This window comes from Bacillus rossius (assembly GCF_032445375.1).
Source record: "Bacillus rossius redtenbacheri isolate Brsri chromosome 9 unlocalized genomic scaffold, Brsri_v3 Brsri_v3_scf9_2, whole genome shotgun sequence".
NCBI classification, from domain to species: Eukaryota; Metazoa; Arthropoda; class Insecta; order Phasmatodea; family Bacillidae; genus Bacillus; species Bacillus rossius.
The window spans coordinates 12757593-12774110 of NW_026962013.1; the positions used below are offsets into that span (position 1 = coordinate 12757593).

The window sequence follows — 16518 nt, forward strand, 5'->3', positions numbered from 1 at the left end:
TACCGAACACCATACCATCCTTTAATCGAGTATGATTTTCGCTTCTTAAGACCCATTTGTCTTCAAAATGCACTGTACTGTGTAAGTAATAAATCAGTCTTAAAATCAGTTAGTTATTTTGTCTTCCTATTTCGTATTCTAATTGAGATAAATATCAGATAAGCATGTGTTACTTGTATCACGACATCAAGGTATTATTTATCAGTAATTAATATTTCATTTTATTTTTTTGTTAACTAATGTGCGTAGGGCAGTGCACTAGACACCACTACCTGTGTGTAGTGTTGCGTTACGTTACACTTTTTAACGCATTAGAGTTTACATAAAATGATAAATCCAAAATTTCGTTTAAAAGTATAAATATCAGCGATCAATTTAATTAATGTCCAGTATAACTCAGTCAGTAAAACATTCGGAAATATGTATAGGACCTGTTAACCTAAATATTTGTTAACAGTTAAACTGAACTAAGATGTGTTAGAGTGGTTTTTTCTCTCTCCGTATATTAGAGGTATGGGACATCAAAATACGCATCTGTCGCCCATTGACTTTAGATACAGAATTATAAACTACATATTGTGAAAACATTCTGCAGCAGTTTTTGCTGAACGGAAAAACACGGATGAGAAGACAGACGAAGTGTTTGGTAAGTGATTTTTCGTCAAATGAAATGGAACAGGACAGTGCTTATCAGAATGAAATTACAGAACTACTTTTGTGCAAGGAAATGTATTTTACAAAGACAATTCAAGAGAAATCACCTTTAAATGAAATAGATCTTGCTGACATGGAAGAAATAGACTTAGATTTAGAGGCCAGGTCCCTTTCAAGTGACGAAATTTCTCTTGAAGGGCTGAAATATGTTTCTGGCTATATAGCTCATCGTTTCAGAAATAAATATCCTGACCTTGGCACTACGGATTTCAATTCGGAGGACGATAGCTGGATACATGTACAATCAAAGGGTAACTTAAAATGTCCCACTAATGAATTTTTGGAATTAATAAAGATCGCTGAAATGTGTTTTGATAATGTTCATGGCAACAATTTGTGCAAAAAAAGAGCAGATTTTTGAATCACTGACTAAAATTATTTGCGGAACTACTGAAAATAAATATCCAGAAGAAGTTATATACTGTTTTGTCAGGACAAGAACGTATATGCGTATCAAGTATTTGAACATGAAATATTTTAACAAACAAGACCAAAAACGCAAAGAAAGAAATAAGATGAGGAAAACTACCCTCTAAGATTTTTCAGTGTGATAGTGTCCACTTTCCTTCACCATAATATGTATGTTCATAATTTATTTACGATGTTTTTTAATTACTATATTTAAGAAAAGCATTTATTGTGAATATCGCAGCAATTATGTAGGGCTTAAGGTATTTATTGTATTCCAAATATTGAGTATGCTATTTTTATTGCCTTTATTAAAAATAATATATATGTTAACAATGTAACAAAATTGCGATATTTTTGTATTGCTATTGCAATTTCGTTTCTTGTAAACATTATTGTACACTTTTTCATATTGAAATTAAATTTGCTATAGGGTTGTTTGTATTTTAATTTTACATTTATAAGATTTTTTATATGTTGTTTACTGTTTACAAACATTTGAAAAATATTTCCTTAACCATATTTCAATTTCCATGGCAATAGTCTTGTTAGCTTTTCGGGTAACTCTTCTACATGGATGATAAGATGGTGCGACATCTAAAACATATCACACCACCTTTACATAACTATAATACTAAGAGGTGTTTTCTTTACATAATATTAAAGCACAATGTTTCCTTGTGGCGTAGGTGATTTAGAATTTCCATTTATCTAGAAAAATGGGCTTTCAGAATGTTTTTTAACACACAGTGTTTCGGAAGGTTTTTGAAGAAAAAAATTGACTACCCGTTTTATTTTTTTGCAGCTGAATTCGGGCACGTGCATGAAATATAATTAATCCGTAGGAAGCGCAATGGTTTAAAGTATTGATGTTGAAGATTTGAAAAGATTTATTGAAATAGTGTGAGAGAACGAGTGAGTTGAGTGAGAATATGTGCGCTCTCAGCCACATGACGTGCGCAGTTGCGAACAAATAAATAATCCATTCCGCCTCCCCATGACGAAGGCTGAGTGAAAGAGAAAACCTGCTAAACCTTCCCCTCCTCCGGGCACGATAGAACCGTATCGGCTGTGTGTTAGAGGGAGAGGGAGATAAAACCTTTGAGGTTCTGTTAATTCCTCCTAGATGGCAGGCCGCAGAGCGACCACCAGCAACACCCTTCCCGTATGAAGGCCATCTCGCCACTGACGAGCTGGAACTAAGCTCCTGACCTCCCTACATAGTAACGGTCACCCACATAGGCATCTAGACTCTTTAATGATCATATGATACAAAATTCATTGCTTTCGGGCCTGTGACCGTTTTTTACCGTGCACCAATCGCCTTAACGACACAACACTAAAGCTACTCCAGTAGATGGCGTTGTTAAGCAACATTAAGCCAATGAGTGTTTGGTTTGAGGTTAGACCAAGAAAATCAATATTTTACTTATATTATTTGTGTCTTTTTAACTCATGTGTTCACTTAAAAATGCCTAAACGATCTTTGAAAAAAACACAATTATTAAGTTCTAAAGCCCTACGACATCTTTCGTCTCGATGTCTTTGTTCTTCTAATCGGTATTCTCGTTGTTTGTCATTTTCATTAGCTACACATTGTGTGGCACGCTGGCGCAAATCTCGCAGACGTCGCTCTCGTTCGTCATTTTTATTTCCAGAAAACGAAATGATTGTTCACCAGCTTAATAAAAACATTGTCTCTTTAAATAATGTTGATAAGCGAGTCGAGCCATTTACTTACCCATTATTTTACCCAGCCGGCACAGAAAAAATACTGAGCAAAGCTCGGTCATCCAGGTACTGTATACTTAGTTACATAACCAGCTGTCTGGAGCTGTATCTAATGTAATGTATTAATTTATATGTGGAGTAAGTGACGCGAGTTACTCAGATGCCTATACTACCGAAAATTAAATACAAATGACCTTGTACACAAATAAAATGTACATACTTAGATGTAATAAGTTTTGAAAAATTTATATTATATACCCTGTAAAAGGCACTCATGTTTATAAAGATGGGATGCTAGTTTGATTTAAGTAAAATGAATAAAAATTATTATATCAATATGTTTTTAAAACTAAAATAATTACAAAGATGAATGATTTTTACATCAGAAGTTTCCAATAACATACAACAGACATTGCAAGAAGAGTAAAAATAATGTAAGATTATAAACTTTCTTATTATTTTACTTTTTTTTTGCAATCTATGTATATTTTTGTACATATGTATTAAAAAGTAAATTTATAAAGGTAATGTCATTGGCTATGCTCATTCCAGAAACATTTGTATGACATTAGTAACTCTACAGTAATTATGATTTTAATGTTTTGTAGCTTTTATGAACATAATCATGGCAGATGGGTACACACTGGCCTATGATGAAGTCATGAATCTTAAAAAAAAAAAAAACAGTGTCAGTGTTTTTCAAAAACACAGTTAAAGCAGTTCATAATATTACGTATTAATTTGTATTGTTTCAGTAAACATTTCCTGTGATAAAAAATAACTATGTGTGCAGCATTTGAAATATTAAATTATGCAAATATAACCAAACATAGGTTTTATTATTCAATATGCATAGGCACATAGTTTCTACTTATTAGGAATTGCGGTTCTACAATGTGGAACTATGTGCTACAAGTTATAGCTGGAAAGCAAGGAGTGGCTAACATATGTTTCTCTGTTTTAGTGGTTTATCATTTATGGTAATAATCTAGAAGCCAACAGATAATTTCGTATTCAATAGTAACACCTCATATTTATTCCAATGACACAAATAATACATAAATAATTAAACTTTAGCATACCTAATCTATTAATAAACTCACAAAGTATACCACCATACAATTATTTTTTTATTTCAATTATTGTGAATATCTTAATAGGTTTTTCTGTACATAAATGTGAACTTTTTGAATGTGAAAGGTTGATTTAGTTAGGTCAGCAACATTTAAAATGCTGTAAAATCATGCTAAGTTACTGATTTCAGAATCTAGTGAAAATTTTAAAATAAGGTTAATGAATATAAGATGTTAAATTACTATCATCAGATTTTTCTCTTTTTTCTTGAATAAGTTGTGACAAAGACATTTAAGTCAATGTTGATATTTTCGTAGACATTTTTCATCTGATGTTGCATGTGGAAGAGATTGCGGTAGGCAGTGGTGTGTTTTAAAATGTTTTTACAAAGCTATTGTGCGATATTGAATATTTGTTTTGATATTTGGCCAAATTAATGGTGCCCAGCATATTATTTGCTACATGTTTTAATGTCTGCAAGAGCAATAATACTAAGCATTAATAGAGACATTGAAAAAAGATTTTTTGCATTGTATTTTAAATTGCCTTCAGTTGTGTTAATTATCCATGAAATGTATCTTTTTTTGTTGTTTTTTTTTTCCTTCGGGAAGTTGGGTGTTGGCACTTTTAGGTGATCGTAACAAAAGTAATATCGGCAATATTTTAAATACTGTAAAATCATGGAAATTTATGAATTCTCACAAATTGGTGTTTTATTATTCAGACTAGATTCGGGAATAAACTGGGTAGTTGTAAATCATCTTGAAGTTAAGGAAATTTGCATGGTTTAGTTATTTTAAAATGAGTAAATATCAATGGAATTTTATTGAATTAGTTGTAATTATATCATAGTGATTATAATAATATTCACTTCAATAGTTTCTCATTTTAAATGTTATAAATTTACCCCACAATTACACTGACTTCTTGCCCGCCTATCTACCAAATATTTCAGAATCCTGTGCAAATTAAAAACCTCCCTGCCAAGAACACTTGTGATACTGTAACATTGTATTGTTGTTCATCTGGACAACAAATATTCAACAATACATTTGCTATTTATGATTTTCTGATAATGAACCAAACTTTTTTGATACATTTTTCTTGTTGTTTTGATCACCTGACATCTCCAGAAACCAGCCGAATCACAATGTGGTTATGGTATATTTAAAATCTGAAAGTGAATATTGTTTTTCAAATTGTTTTGTTAATTAAATTCTAATTCCTATTTTATTAGACAATAATTTAACACCTGCAGTGTTCACAATGAAATATTGTACCCATAGATTATTACATTTGCTGATAATTTTTCTTTGGTCTTTGAAAATAATTTGTAATTTGGAACAAACAAGGCCATGTCTGCAAAGGGATAAGCTTGTGTCTTTGTGCTGATGTATGCTTGTTCCAGCCAGGATCATGCCAGGATCAAATGAACAGGATGATGAAAGCTACGTTATCAAGCTGCGTGGGTTGCCATGGTCCACAACCGTTGACGAAATCATCAAATTCTTTAGTAAGTTTTGTGCCACATATACGTTGGTGGCTATGTACCTATACTTAAGATTATTTACTAATTAAAACCACCTCTATGTGGTAAATGTGCTATGACTCATTTTTTTCAGTGGTTCAATGTTATTTACTGGAAATTTAAGAGAAAACAATTTGGTTGTATAAATGATCTTTATATTTATTTTAAACCAAGATAAATTTGAAATATTTAGCTTAAATGATTAAAAATGGTGCTCATTTTGAATTTGATTTAGGTTTGAGAAAAAAAATGTTCTTTATTGCAGTCCCAAAAATAAGTGATGTAACTCATAAATTATTTAGTAGGGATGAATAAATATATATTATCTGAACAATTTTTGTTAGTGTTCCGGTGCACTAAATGGGGAGGTGGCAGTTTTTGTATCAGGGTCATTCCATATGAAATCAACCAGAGGCCTTAACCTCTACACCTTAGATTTTCATGTTTTTTGTATATTATTAATATCAACTAAATACATTTTAAATCTATTTTTTCTAAAAAAAATTTTTAGTAGTTTTTTTTGTATAAATTTTTGAAAATTGAAAAAATAGCCAATTTTAGCAATGTTTTGGGTCACTCAAATACTTGTAGGTTTCCAACTAATGGTTCTAGAAGGCTGTTTGACAGCTTATTTTAAAGGTCATTGAATGGGCTTCAATTTGATATGTAACATGACCAACTTCGGGGGAAAAAAATTGTTATTTCTTTTCAAAAGTTTTAATATTGAATTTCTAAAAAACACCATTTTCGATTTTTTTTTAAAAAAAAGTTGGTTATTCCTACATATATTGGTTAGATTTGTGCCAAATTTCAAGGTGGAGAATCAATGGGATCATGAGTAAATAAAAATGAGAAGTTTAGTAGATGCTTAAGGGGGCATGGTAGATAAATAAATGCTTTAAGCGTCAGTTGGACGTTATTGGTTTTTGGAAGACAACATTGAAAAACTGAAAAACAACAATCCTACATAATGTTATTTGCCAACTTTATTAGCAGACGTCCTAAAAAGACAATTCTCTAGCGTTGTTTCTTCCGCAGCAATTAAATGTTAGAAATTACCAAGGCAGAAGTTTTGGCTTCAAGTAACCTTCAGTTTTTAATTAATGCATTTAGCTCTGGTTTAGATACCATGCCGCCTTAAGAAATAGTTGCAGCAAGGAAGAGTAGCATAATTTTACATCAAATTTTTATTGTTATAGACTAAAATTTTTTGCAAATTATAAAACACGGATAACAAATCTTATCTTACATTCACCCAGTGTTCTTTGATTAAACATTTGATCAATATGATAATACACAGCACGTGATCTTGCTGAACAGATGTAGCCCAAGTTCAAAGCACATGATCTTGTTGAAATGATGTAGCCTAAGTTATAACTGACAAAACATGTTACTGTGAAATACGATAACTTTTGGTGGCTTGCATGTATATTGGCAAAAAATAATGAGAATAATGAAGTTAGTCAGTTTTTTTACATCCCAAAGGACCTGCTGCTTCCTTTATTTATCCAACACCAAGAGCCGATATACTAGACATTAGAACTGAAGATGATCTTAAAAAGGTTGAACCTTGTACAGCAACTGGGAGAACTTTTACACTCACTAAAGAAGAGATTGTATAGGCATCACACCTGCTTGAACGAAGTATGCCACAACCTAAGTGAAAACTGTAATTAATTAAATATATACTAAACAGATTTTTTTCATGAGCAATTATATGTTTTGTCAGTTATAACTTAGGCTACATCCTTTAGCAAGATCATGTGCTTTGAACTTAGGCTACATCTGTTCAGCAAGATCACGTGCTTTGTATTATCAAATTGATCAAATGTTTAATCAAAGAACACTGGATGTAAGGTAAGCTTTGTTATCCGTGTTTTATAATTTTCAAAATTTTTTTGTCTATAACAATAAAATTTGATGTAAAATTATGCTACTCTTCCTTGCTGCAACTATTTCTTAAGGTGGCATGGTATCTAAACCAGAGCTAAATGCATTAATTAAAAACTGAAGGTTACTTGAAGCCAAAACTTCTGCCTTGGTAATTTCTAACATTTAATTGCTGCGGAAGAAACAACACTCGAGAATTGTCTTTTTAGGACGTCTGCTAATAAAGTTGGCAAATAACATTATGTAGGATTGTTGTTTTTCAGTTTTTCAATGTTGTCTTCCAAAAACCAATTACGTCCAACTGACACTTAAAGCATTTATTTATCTACCATGCCCCCTTAAGCATCTACTAAACTTCTCATTTTTATTTACTCATGATTCCATTGATTCTCCACCTTGAAATTTGGCACCAATCTAACCAATATATGTAGGAATAACATACTTTAAAAAAAAACAAAACCAAAATGGTGTTTTTTAGAAATTCAATATTAAAAAGTTTGAAAACAAATAAAAATTATTTTTTTTCCCCGAAGTTGGTCATGTTACATATCAAATTGAAGCCCATTCAATGACCTTTAAAATGAGCTGTCAAACAGCCTTCTAGCACCATTAGTTGGAAACCTACAAGTATTTGAGTGATCCAAAACATTGCTAAAGTTGGCTATTTTTGCAATTTTCAAAAATTTATACAAAAAAAACTACTCAAATTTTTTTTTAGAAAAAATAGATTTATAATGTATTTAGTTGATATTACCAATATACAAAAAATCATATAAATCTGAAACATTGAGTTTCTAAATTAATTTTTCATTGGTTGATTTGATATGGGTGTTTGCCAAAATAAGGTACCTAAAGCATGTCCCTAGGCCTTAAAAATATTATACATTTGTATTAATAGTAATTTTTACAATAAGATATATGCTTGAATGTAATAGAAGCCTATTATTTATATTATTTCTTAAATAAATGTTTTTGTATTTAAGATGCGAGACCAAGAAAGTGCTAAATGTCCCCTCCGTGGACTGTCCCCAAGTACAGTTTGATAACATTTTAATTATCCACAACAATATGATTTTATGTTATTTAATATTAATTCTTTAAATTGTAATGTCAAAAGATTAAAAAAGAAATCATAAAATTGCTGGACTGCAAAGGTTTGAATTTTCAAGTAAGATTAATGTTTATGAATTGTCCCCAGGAAATGGGTCCTTAGTGTAGACATACAAAATAGTTTCAATATAAACCTCCAGGGTGCAGCACTGGCCACTGAACCCTACAAAAAAGGAGGGAAAAGAATCTATCTTGTTTCTATCAAGTCATAAGTGGATGATTGGTGTTTTATTGGTACTTACATTAGTTGATCCATGTGATATAACGGTTGGTTAAGATCGCTTAGTCCACTTCGTGGACAACTTTTTGAAGGTGAGAAATGATATCTGTCACTTCTAATAGATGAATAGATAAAAAGTACTACATATAAATTTCTTTTACAAATGCAGTGATATTCTAACCTTAAAAATTAAAGGACTAGAAAACAAAAGTACAGTTTCTGTCCCCTCCGTGGACGTCCCCTCCGTGGAATTCACAGGCTACGGAGGGGACATCATTGTACATGTAGTGAAATATTTCCAGAGTTGAATTAATGAGAAATGTATGGAAGTGTTAGTGCTATTTCGAGTACCAGAACTGCTGACATTGCAGCATAGGCCTATTAACAGACCATAACATATTTATGTACTTAATCATTGATGAAATTTATACATTAATTATGAAAATTACCATACAGCTGCACTAAGAACTGTGTTTGTTACATTCATTAGATCCAGTATACTTGTGTAGAAAGATATTTGACAATTTAAATATTGTCACAGGTACATGATTTTGTAATACCTTAAATGCTTACATGTTAATAATAATTTACCTTGCAATCTGCTGAATTGATTATTTTCTGTTTTGACAAATGTTCATGCAGCACGGTTGTGGTCTGTCTATCCTCATTATAAAAAAAAGCATTAATTTTACTCTTTCAAATGTTTTATCATTACAACAGAGCCCAATAAACGCTCTGATAAATTTAGTATTTATCTTGCAGAATAATGGCTCCCATAAAAAAGAAAACTTCAAATTTCGCTGATAAGATCAAAAAACGAAGGGAACAGAAAAAGATCAGCATGAGTAAGGCTAGAGAAAGGTTAACTAACAACCCAAGAAAGTATGAAGAAGAAAAAGCTAAAGAAAGGGAAAGATACCACATGAGGAAAAAATTAATTTTGAATATGAGTGAAAGGGATGAACGATCAGTCAGGAAAGAATGGAGAGACCGGAAACGACATCAACGAAAAGAGAGAAAAAATGAAAGAAACTGAAGAAGAATTAAAAATTAATTCTCCTGAAATGCCATTAGAAATTTCAGATGCTGTAGTAGCCTCAACTTGCAGAGTTTAATGTGGAAAAAAGCGTTCAAGGAAAAACAGGAAGAAAATGTAAGATAAAAACGGAAGTTGGAAAAGGACAATGAGAGACTACGAAGAAAACTTGATACAAAAACAGAATAAAGAGAATAAGAGATTCATTACAACCTAATGCAGATACTCTAACCCCTAGGAAGAGAGTGGAAAAGTTATTTAGTAATAACAACACTAATTCAGAAGAAGTTAAAAAGAAAGTTTTTTTTGCTGAAGTTATCCATGACCAAATAAAAGACAGTTTTAAAACTGAGAAATCTATAAAAAAAATGAGAACTATGTTACGAGTTTTAACTGGAAAAATTATCAAGAAGTACAGACTCTGTGTACATAACCACGGACTAAAAAAAGTACCAAAATCAATGGTAAGGTTAAATTTGTCCACTCGGTGGACAGTAGAGTCCACTCCGTGGACAGCCCCAAAATTCTATTTACGTTTTATTAATTCAATTTAATGTATCGATCTTGACCACTTATTGTACTGAATTTGGCGAAACCAGGGGAATATTTAAGAATCTTTACAGGTGTATAAAAAATAATAATTTTTTTTTTCTAACCATACATAGTTTAGGTACCTTATTTTGGCAATCACCTATATGGAATGACTCATCATGGTTTTACTTAATTTTACTGTTACAAGTTACAGATTCTTGTAGAGAAGAAATGCTGGCCCAATTAGAGTTACCAGACACTGATAATAAAAAAGGAGGACATTCATCTCGCAAAAGGAGGACATTTCACTAAAAAGGAGGACAATATAATTTTTTTTAAAAAGCCATGAATTAATTACAATGGAGTACAATATTTTACAATGTTTTGGCATTTAATACAGTTTCAGTACAAAGAATCAAACAAACTACGCATATACAGCATATTAAAAACACGTGCTTCTGCATGTGCTGCTACCTGTCAAGCTGCCATAGAACTACTTACTAGTGGGATGACTCTACGGACAGCGCGCGCTTTACTCAGAGTGTAACTGCAGGAATTATCTCACTTTATAAAAAAGCCGGACATTTTGGAGCATTAAGGAAAATCCGGCCGGACGCAAAAAATACATAAAAAGGAGGACATGTCCTCCTTTTGCCGGACGTCTGGTAACCCTAGGCCCAATGCATATAATTTAGACCATTTTAACATGAGTATAAAGCAAATTAATTATTAATGTTTATAAATAGTTTATGATTAAAGATACAGCTACACATAATCTTACTAATGTTCTGTCTGTATTAGTACATAGTTAAAATATTTGCAGTGTTGACACATGCAGGTTTTTTTTAACGAAAGCCCTGTTTCATTAATAACTAAATTACATTATTACCAAGTAAAGTTAATCTTCAACCTAAAAAAGTGTATTGTGTTTGCATCCATTACATAGGTAAACAGTTTTCTTTGTGAACCAATGTAGGACAAAATTTAAACCCATATGGACCTGTAAATATGAAAAAGTGTTAAGATTGCTTCACTAACTTACTCAGTTATGAAAAACATTTTTTCAAGAGCTCGGTGTGATTAATCAGATTAGACTTCTTATTAAGACAGTAGGTTAATATGTTTTTAGTAAAATTATTACTGCACAGGTACAACCATTGTGAAGTACAGTGTAGTCTTGCTTTTCAAAATCCCACTAATCCGAAAATCCACCTAATCCGAGCGAGTTTAAAGTTAAAAAAAATATTTATAGAAAATGATAGTTTTTTGTTTTTAAAAATTTTTTTTGATGTCATGAACCAATTATCAACATGTAGTAATTTTGTGCTTGTAAAAATGTAGGCTGTTTTGTGTGATAGCTTAATATGTTGCATTACTGTAATTATTTAGTTAATCGGAAAATATGGTAATCCAAACAGCTCTCAATCCCAATTTAGTTTGGATTAGTGGGACTCCACTGTATATCTTAGTGAAAAATTGTGCAGCGGCTTGATATGAGATCTATTTTTATTAGAAAGTGTGATTTTATTTGGTAGTATTGAAACTGTAATATTTTAAAGGCAGGCATGATAGGAGTTGCTTGTTTACTGTTTTCAAGAAAAATGATTGATAATGAAACAATTATAATTAATGGTTACAGTTAAAAATAACAAAAGTAGCTATGGTTGCCAACCAAGTTTGAAAAATTACTTCTTGCATAAATACAAGTATGGTAACACAATCTTAAGTGTAATATAAATGCATCTTACAGTAATAGGTCTGTAATCAGGCATGATTCGGACCACAGTCATGCCAGATTATTGACTATCTATATAGTTTTAACGGGAATATCAAAGAAAAATTAATACATAATAAATGGCATTTAAAATAAGTTGTATTAACCTGCTCTAAAAAAAAAAAAAAAAAAAAAAATCAAATTAAAGCAGTGCATTGCAACCTAACAGGAAACACTGTATTGAAATGAAAACGTACAGTAACTTTAAACTCAGGGTGAACTAAAAAAGCTGACAGTTAAGGTAAACAGTCAGAATACACAAAAAAACAAGGAACGTGAGCAGCTGTGCTAGATTACATAATGCGAGGAAGTATAGATTTCTGTATTAAAGATTTGCACTGTATTTTATTTCTTGAGTTGGCACACATCTGCTGTTCCAGGCGACTGCAACATCCGAGGCGGGAAGGCAGGCATCCACATGACCATGTCACGAGAAGGAAGGCCCAGTGGTGAGGCTTATGTGGAGATGGAGACAGATGAGGACATTGATCAAGCTGTCAAACGTGATAGAGATCATATGGGACAGCGCTACATAGAAGGTAGGGCAATAAAAACATCTAAAAAACTTCTGAATATTTATAGCACCAATTCTGCTTGCAATTCTTTTTATCATTTACTCCTACAATAAATTAAAATTTGTGTGGAAGGCAACTTCTCTCCACCGCACAGTCTTTGCCCACTCGACGACTGTCTTGTCTCGACACATTCCCTGTCCAAAAGGGCTACGCTGCTATCACTAGGTGCGGTCCAGATTTACCACACAGCGTTAAAGTTCATAAAATAAAATATCTTTAAAAAAAACATTTAAAATGGGACAAAACATTACTTATCAAAAAAATTGCTACCATTGAACAAAAACTTAACATGCAATTATAATAATTGCTCGCTTGTGGGAGCGTGTGTGTGCATGTTTTGTGACCATATCTCCATCAGTGTTAAGGGGCCTGCCTCATCAGGGGTGTATCTGTGTTATTGAGGTGGGTTGATAAGTGTGATGCTTGCTGGTGCCTCTAGTTTGGTATCATCTCTAAGTGCACAGTCTTCTCTTCATACGTAGGACAAATATGAAATTTGAGTGCTAATTGTAACATTAGACATTAGAGAAATGAAGGTAATTGTGTAATGCTAGGCCCTTGGTTGCTTTTATAAATCTGTTCTGGGTGTTTCAAGTCTAAAAAATCTTTTGAAAACATACAGTTTTTTTTTAGCCATTTTTACTCCTCTAAAAATATAATTTAAAAAACCAAATACAGAAACCAAACCACCTATCCACCATCAGCGTATTCTTAAATGTTATTTGTATCTTGAGCAGTTTTCGAATTGTGTGGTTTTCTCTGAACCTCTGCATATTGTGTGTGTGCCGTGCCATCTACTTGAACTTTGTAAATGTTTGAGAACTGGCTAATCACACCATTTCCCCCAAGTCTTCTTTGTCTATAATTAGTGCGGGTGAGAGAGGAATGGGCAACTGCTGCCCCTCTCCCCGTCATAGTAATGAAGTAAGACAGAAGGCAGACAGTGCCGTATTGTTAACGTTCCAATAAGCTGACACATGAATCACACACACTTATGCTCACAGAATTCTAGTACAGACAAATATATGGTACAGTCAAACCTCATTATTACAAACCTGAAGGGACCATAATTTTAGCACTTTGTAATAACGAGGGTTTGTATTAACCAAACTATTGGGATATCCTGACAAAAAAATTGATTGAACTTTAAATGCCTATATTTACAATTATAAAGAAAATTATACACACTGTTGGTAGTATAAGCTGGCTTCATTACATGCATGGCAATATGTAAACACTGAAGAAAACAAACAATGCAACACTTACAGAATAAATCATAATACAAACTTCAATAAACTTGCATTCATGACACATTTTCTATTCAAACATTTGGTTTAAAAAAAGCGTCAATTCTGGTTTGCACTATCTTTTTCTTATAAGCATTGTTTACCACATTTAATTTTGGTCGTATATACTGCTGCCAACTCTCTACATATAGTTTTGCCAACAAGATTGTTGCGATACTTAAACCGTTGTAGCCAACCATTGCTGAACTTGAAGCCTGAAATTCCTAACCTCAATGCTAGGTAGTCTGCCTTCTTCTGAATCATAGGTCCAGAAATTGGCAAGTTTGCTGTACACATTTCTTAACCACTGCATCAAGGTAGCTTCCATTTCTTGATGTTTTGGGCCTCACATTCTTTTTCTTGTTGATAATCTGCACGAACTCGCAAAAGCTGATTCAATATTTTCACGATTTTTTAGTATTGTCGACAACGACGATTGCGGGATGTTAAATTCTCTCGCAATTTCAGTTTTCGTTCTCTCCACATTGTCTACTTATTCAATTATTTTAACTTTAACTTGCAATGTAAGTTCGTTGCGTTTACGTTTCACAGTCATATTACAAAACAACAAACGCTCAAAATTGAGGTTAAGATACACGTGCGTGAACAATGGAAAATATTAGAACTTTTTTCCATAGATTGTTTAAACTTCTACGTATGTACACTTTCGACGACTAATATTAATACGATATAGAGTTCTTTCCTTTTCGTTTTCCGTTTACAACATGGCATCATTTCCAGTTTAGTTACTAACATCGCCACTAGAGTTGAACTTTTCATCTTGTTTTTCGACCATTTTGCGCTGTAGGATACATACATGTATCTTTGGAGCACGTTTGTTTACATGACGGTTATGAAGACGATTTACTTTAGACTTCGGTGGTGAAATTCGTATTAACCATTTACTTATACACGTTAACAGCTACTTGAGGGATCAAAACAACCTTATTTCGTATTAAAAGTACTGAATAACATAGGAAATCATACTTTATTTTCCGGGACTGTGAAAGTACTTCGCATAAACGGGAATTTCGTACTAAGCGAATTCGTATTAATGAGGTTTGACTAGCACCAAAAATCTTCGGAAACTTTAAATTTCCAGAAGACAGTCAAAGAAAATTAGTCTTTGATTCGAATTTGTCTTCGTGATGCTTTGCACACCCCTAATTTTGAGTTGGTGTAATCTTCTGTATCAGCAAGTGGTTGCATTATGTATGGTATTGAATGGATGCAAACATAAGTTTATAATAGCATTAAATAAATATTCAGTGAGCTTTCTGAACTATTTGATTAATGAGATCATGGTTACATGTTAAATGTTGGCATTCACACAGCTTGATATTTGACTTTAATATTTAAATAAAATAGTTTTTAGTGTGCTTTAAACTTTTCTGATTTGTATGCCACTTTCTATGTGCATAAACATAAAATTTTTTTTTTGGCCAGTGTTTCGAGTGAAGAAATCTGAAATGGAATGGGTAGTGAAGCGCAGTGGGCTGAACTTGGAGACAACCATGGATGATGGTTGTGTAAGGCTTCGAGGTCTGCCTTTTGGCTGCTCGAAGGAAGAGATAGCCCAATTTTTTTCTGGTAAGTTTGCACTTAAAACTACAAACTATTGGTTTATAAATTTTACTACAGTAATTTAACATCACTTACTTCATGCTAATTTTGTTGTAGTATAAGGTGGAATTGGATTGCAGTTCTGAAGTTTTGAGACACAGTCACTAATACCAGAATTATTCGTTAACATTGTATTGCAGTTACACTGTTCCTTTGCTCGTCTCTTCAACTTTCAGTTCTTTTAGAGGAAAGTGCAACTTACGAAAATATCACATTGAACAGGCTGAGGTAAAATGTCATCACAAAAGAACTGATATGCTGCCACTTGTAATTCAACCAATTTATGTTTTTAAATAATCAGTACATAAGTTGTTGAGTACTGAGCCATTAATTAATTATCCATGGTCCCACTTATATGATCAACTTTTTTTTTTTTTTAACATTTGCTTTACATATAGTTACTGCTGCTGCTATGTTGAGGTTTGTACCTATTTTAACATCTATATTTAAAAGTTGACGTGTGATATGTGGTGTAATTGATGTTTATTGTTACTTTTGTCATATAGATCATTTGTATTGAGAAGCTTAGGCCTCATTGTACATACCTTATAAAATTCAAATTTTAAACTGTCTAAATTACTGTTCATACAATACAAAAATAATAACTAAAGTTTTCATTTTCATAGTGGCCTTCATCTGAAGTAGAAAAAAAAAAACACCTATGTGCGAAAGTAAACTCATGGTTAGCTGACACAAATGTTTCTTTAAATTTCAAATACTTTTGCAATTTTTCGAATTGCAGAAGACAGACATCACTAATCATAATTAATATTTTAGAACTCATGTCACATGAAATAGGTGTTTCTAATGTATATTTTTGAAGTTACCAATATTTCCTATGTTATGAAATGAGGTTTTTTTTACATAATGAAAAATAAGTGAAGAGACCATTTGGGCTTATATTTGGAATAAATTGGCTTCAGAATTACAGAAAATTCCTGTTAGTAAGTTTCTCAAGTTATTTAGAAACCTATATTTATTAACAGGGAAAATTTCTAAAAGGTTAAAATTGTATTCA

At 32.2% G+C, this 16518-nt stretch overlaps 1 protein-coding gene across 1 annotated transcript in view; it reads left to right on the forward strand.

Annotated features, from left to right (window-relative positions):
• Positions 1-16518, forward strand: part of LOC134543358 (heterogeneous nuclear ribonucleoprotein H2) — a 46917-nt gene that overhangs the window by 8985 nt on the left and 21414 nt on the right. Inside the window, 3 exon segments of the mRNA XM_063388347.1 lie at positions 5340-5440; positions 12397-12555; positions 15324-15467. Of these exon segments, the coding sequence (XP_063244417.1) occupies positions 5344-5440; positions 12397-12555; positions 15324-15467 (400 nt within the window). The 5' untranslated portion in view covers positions 5340-5343.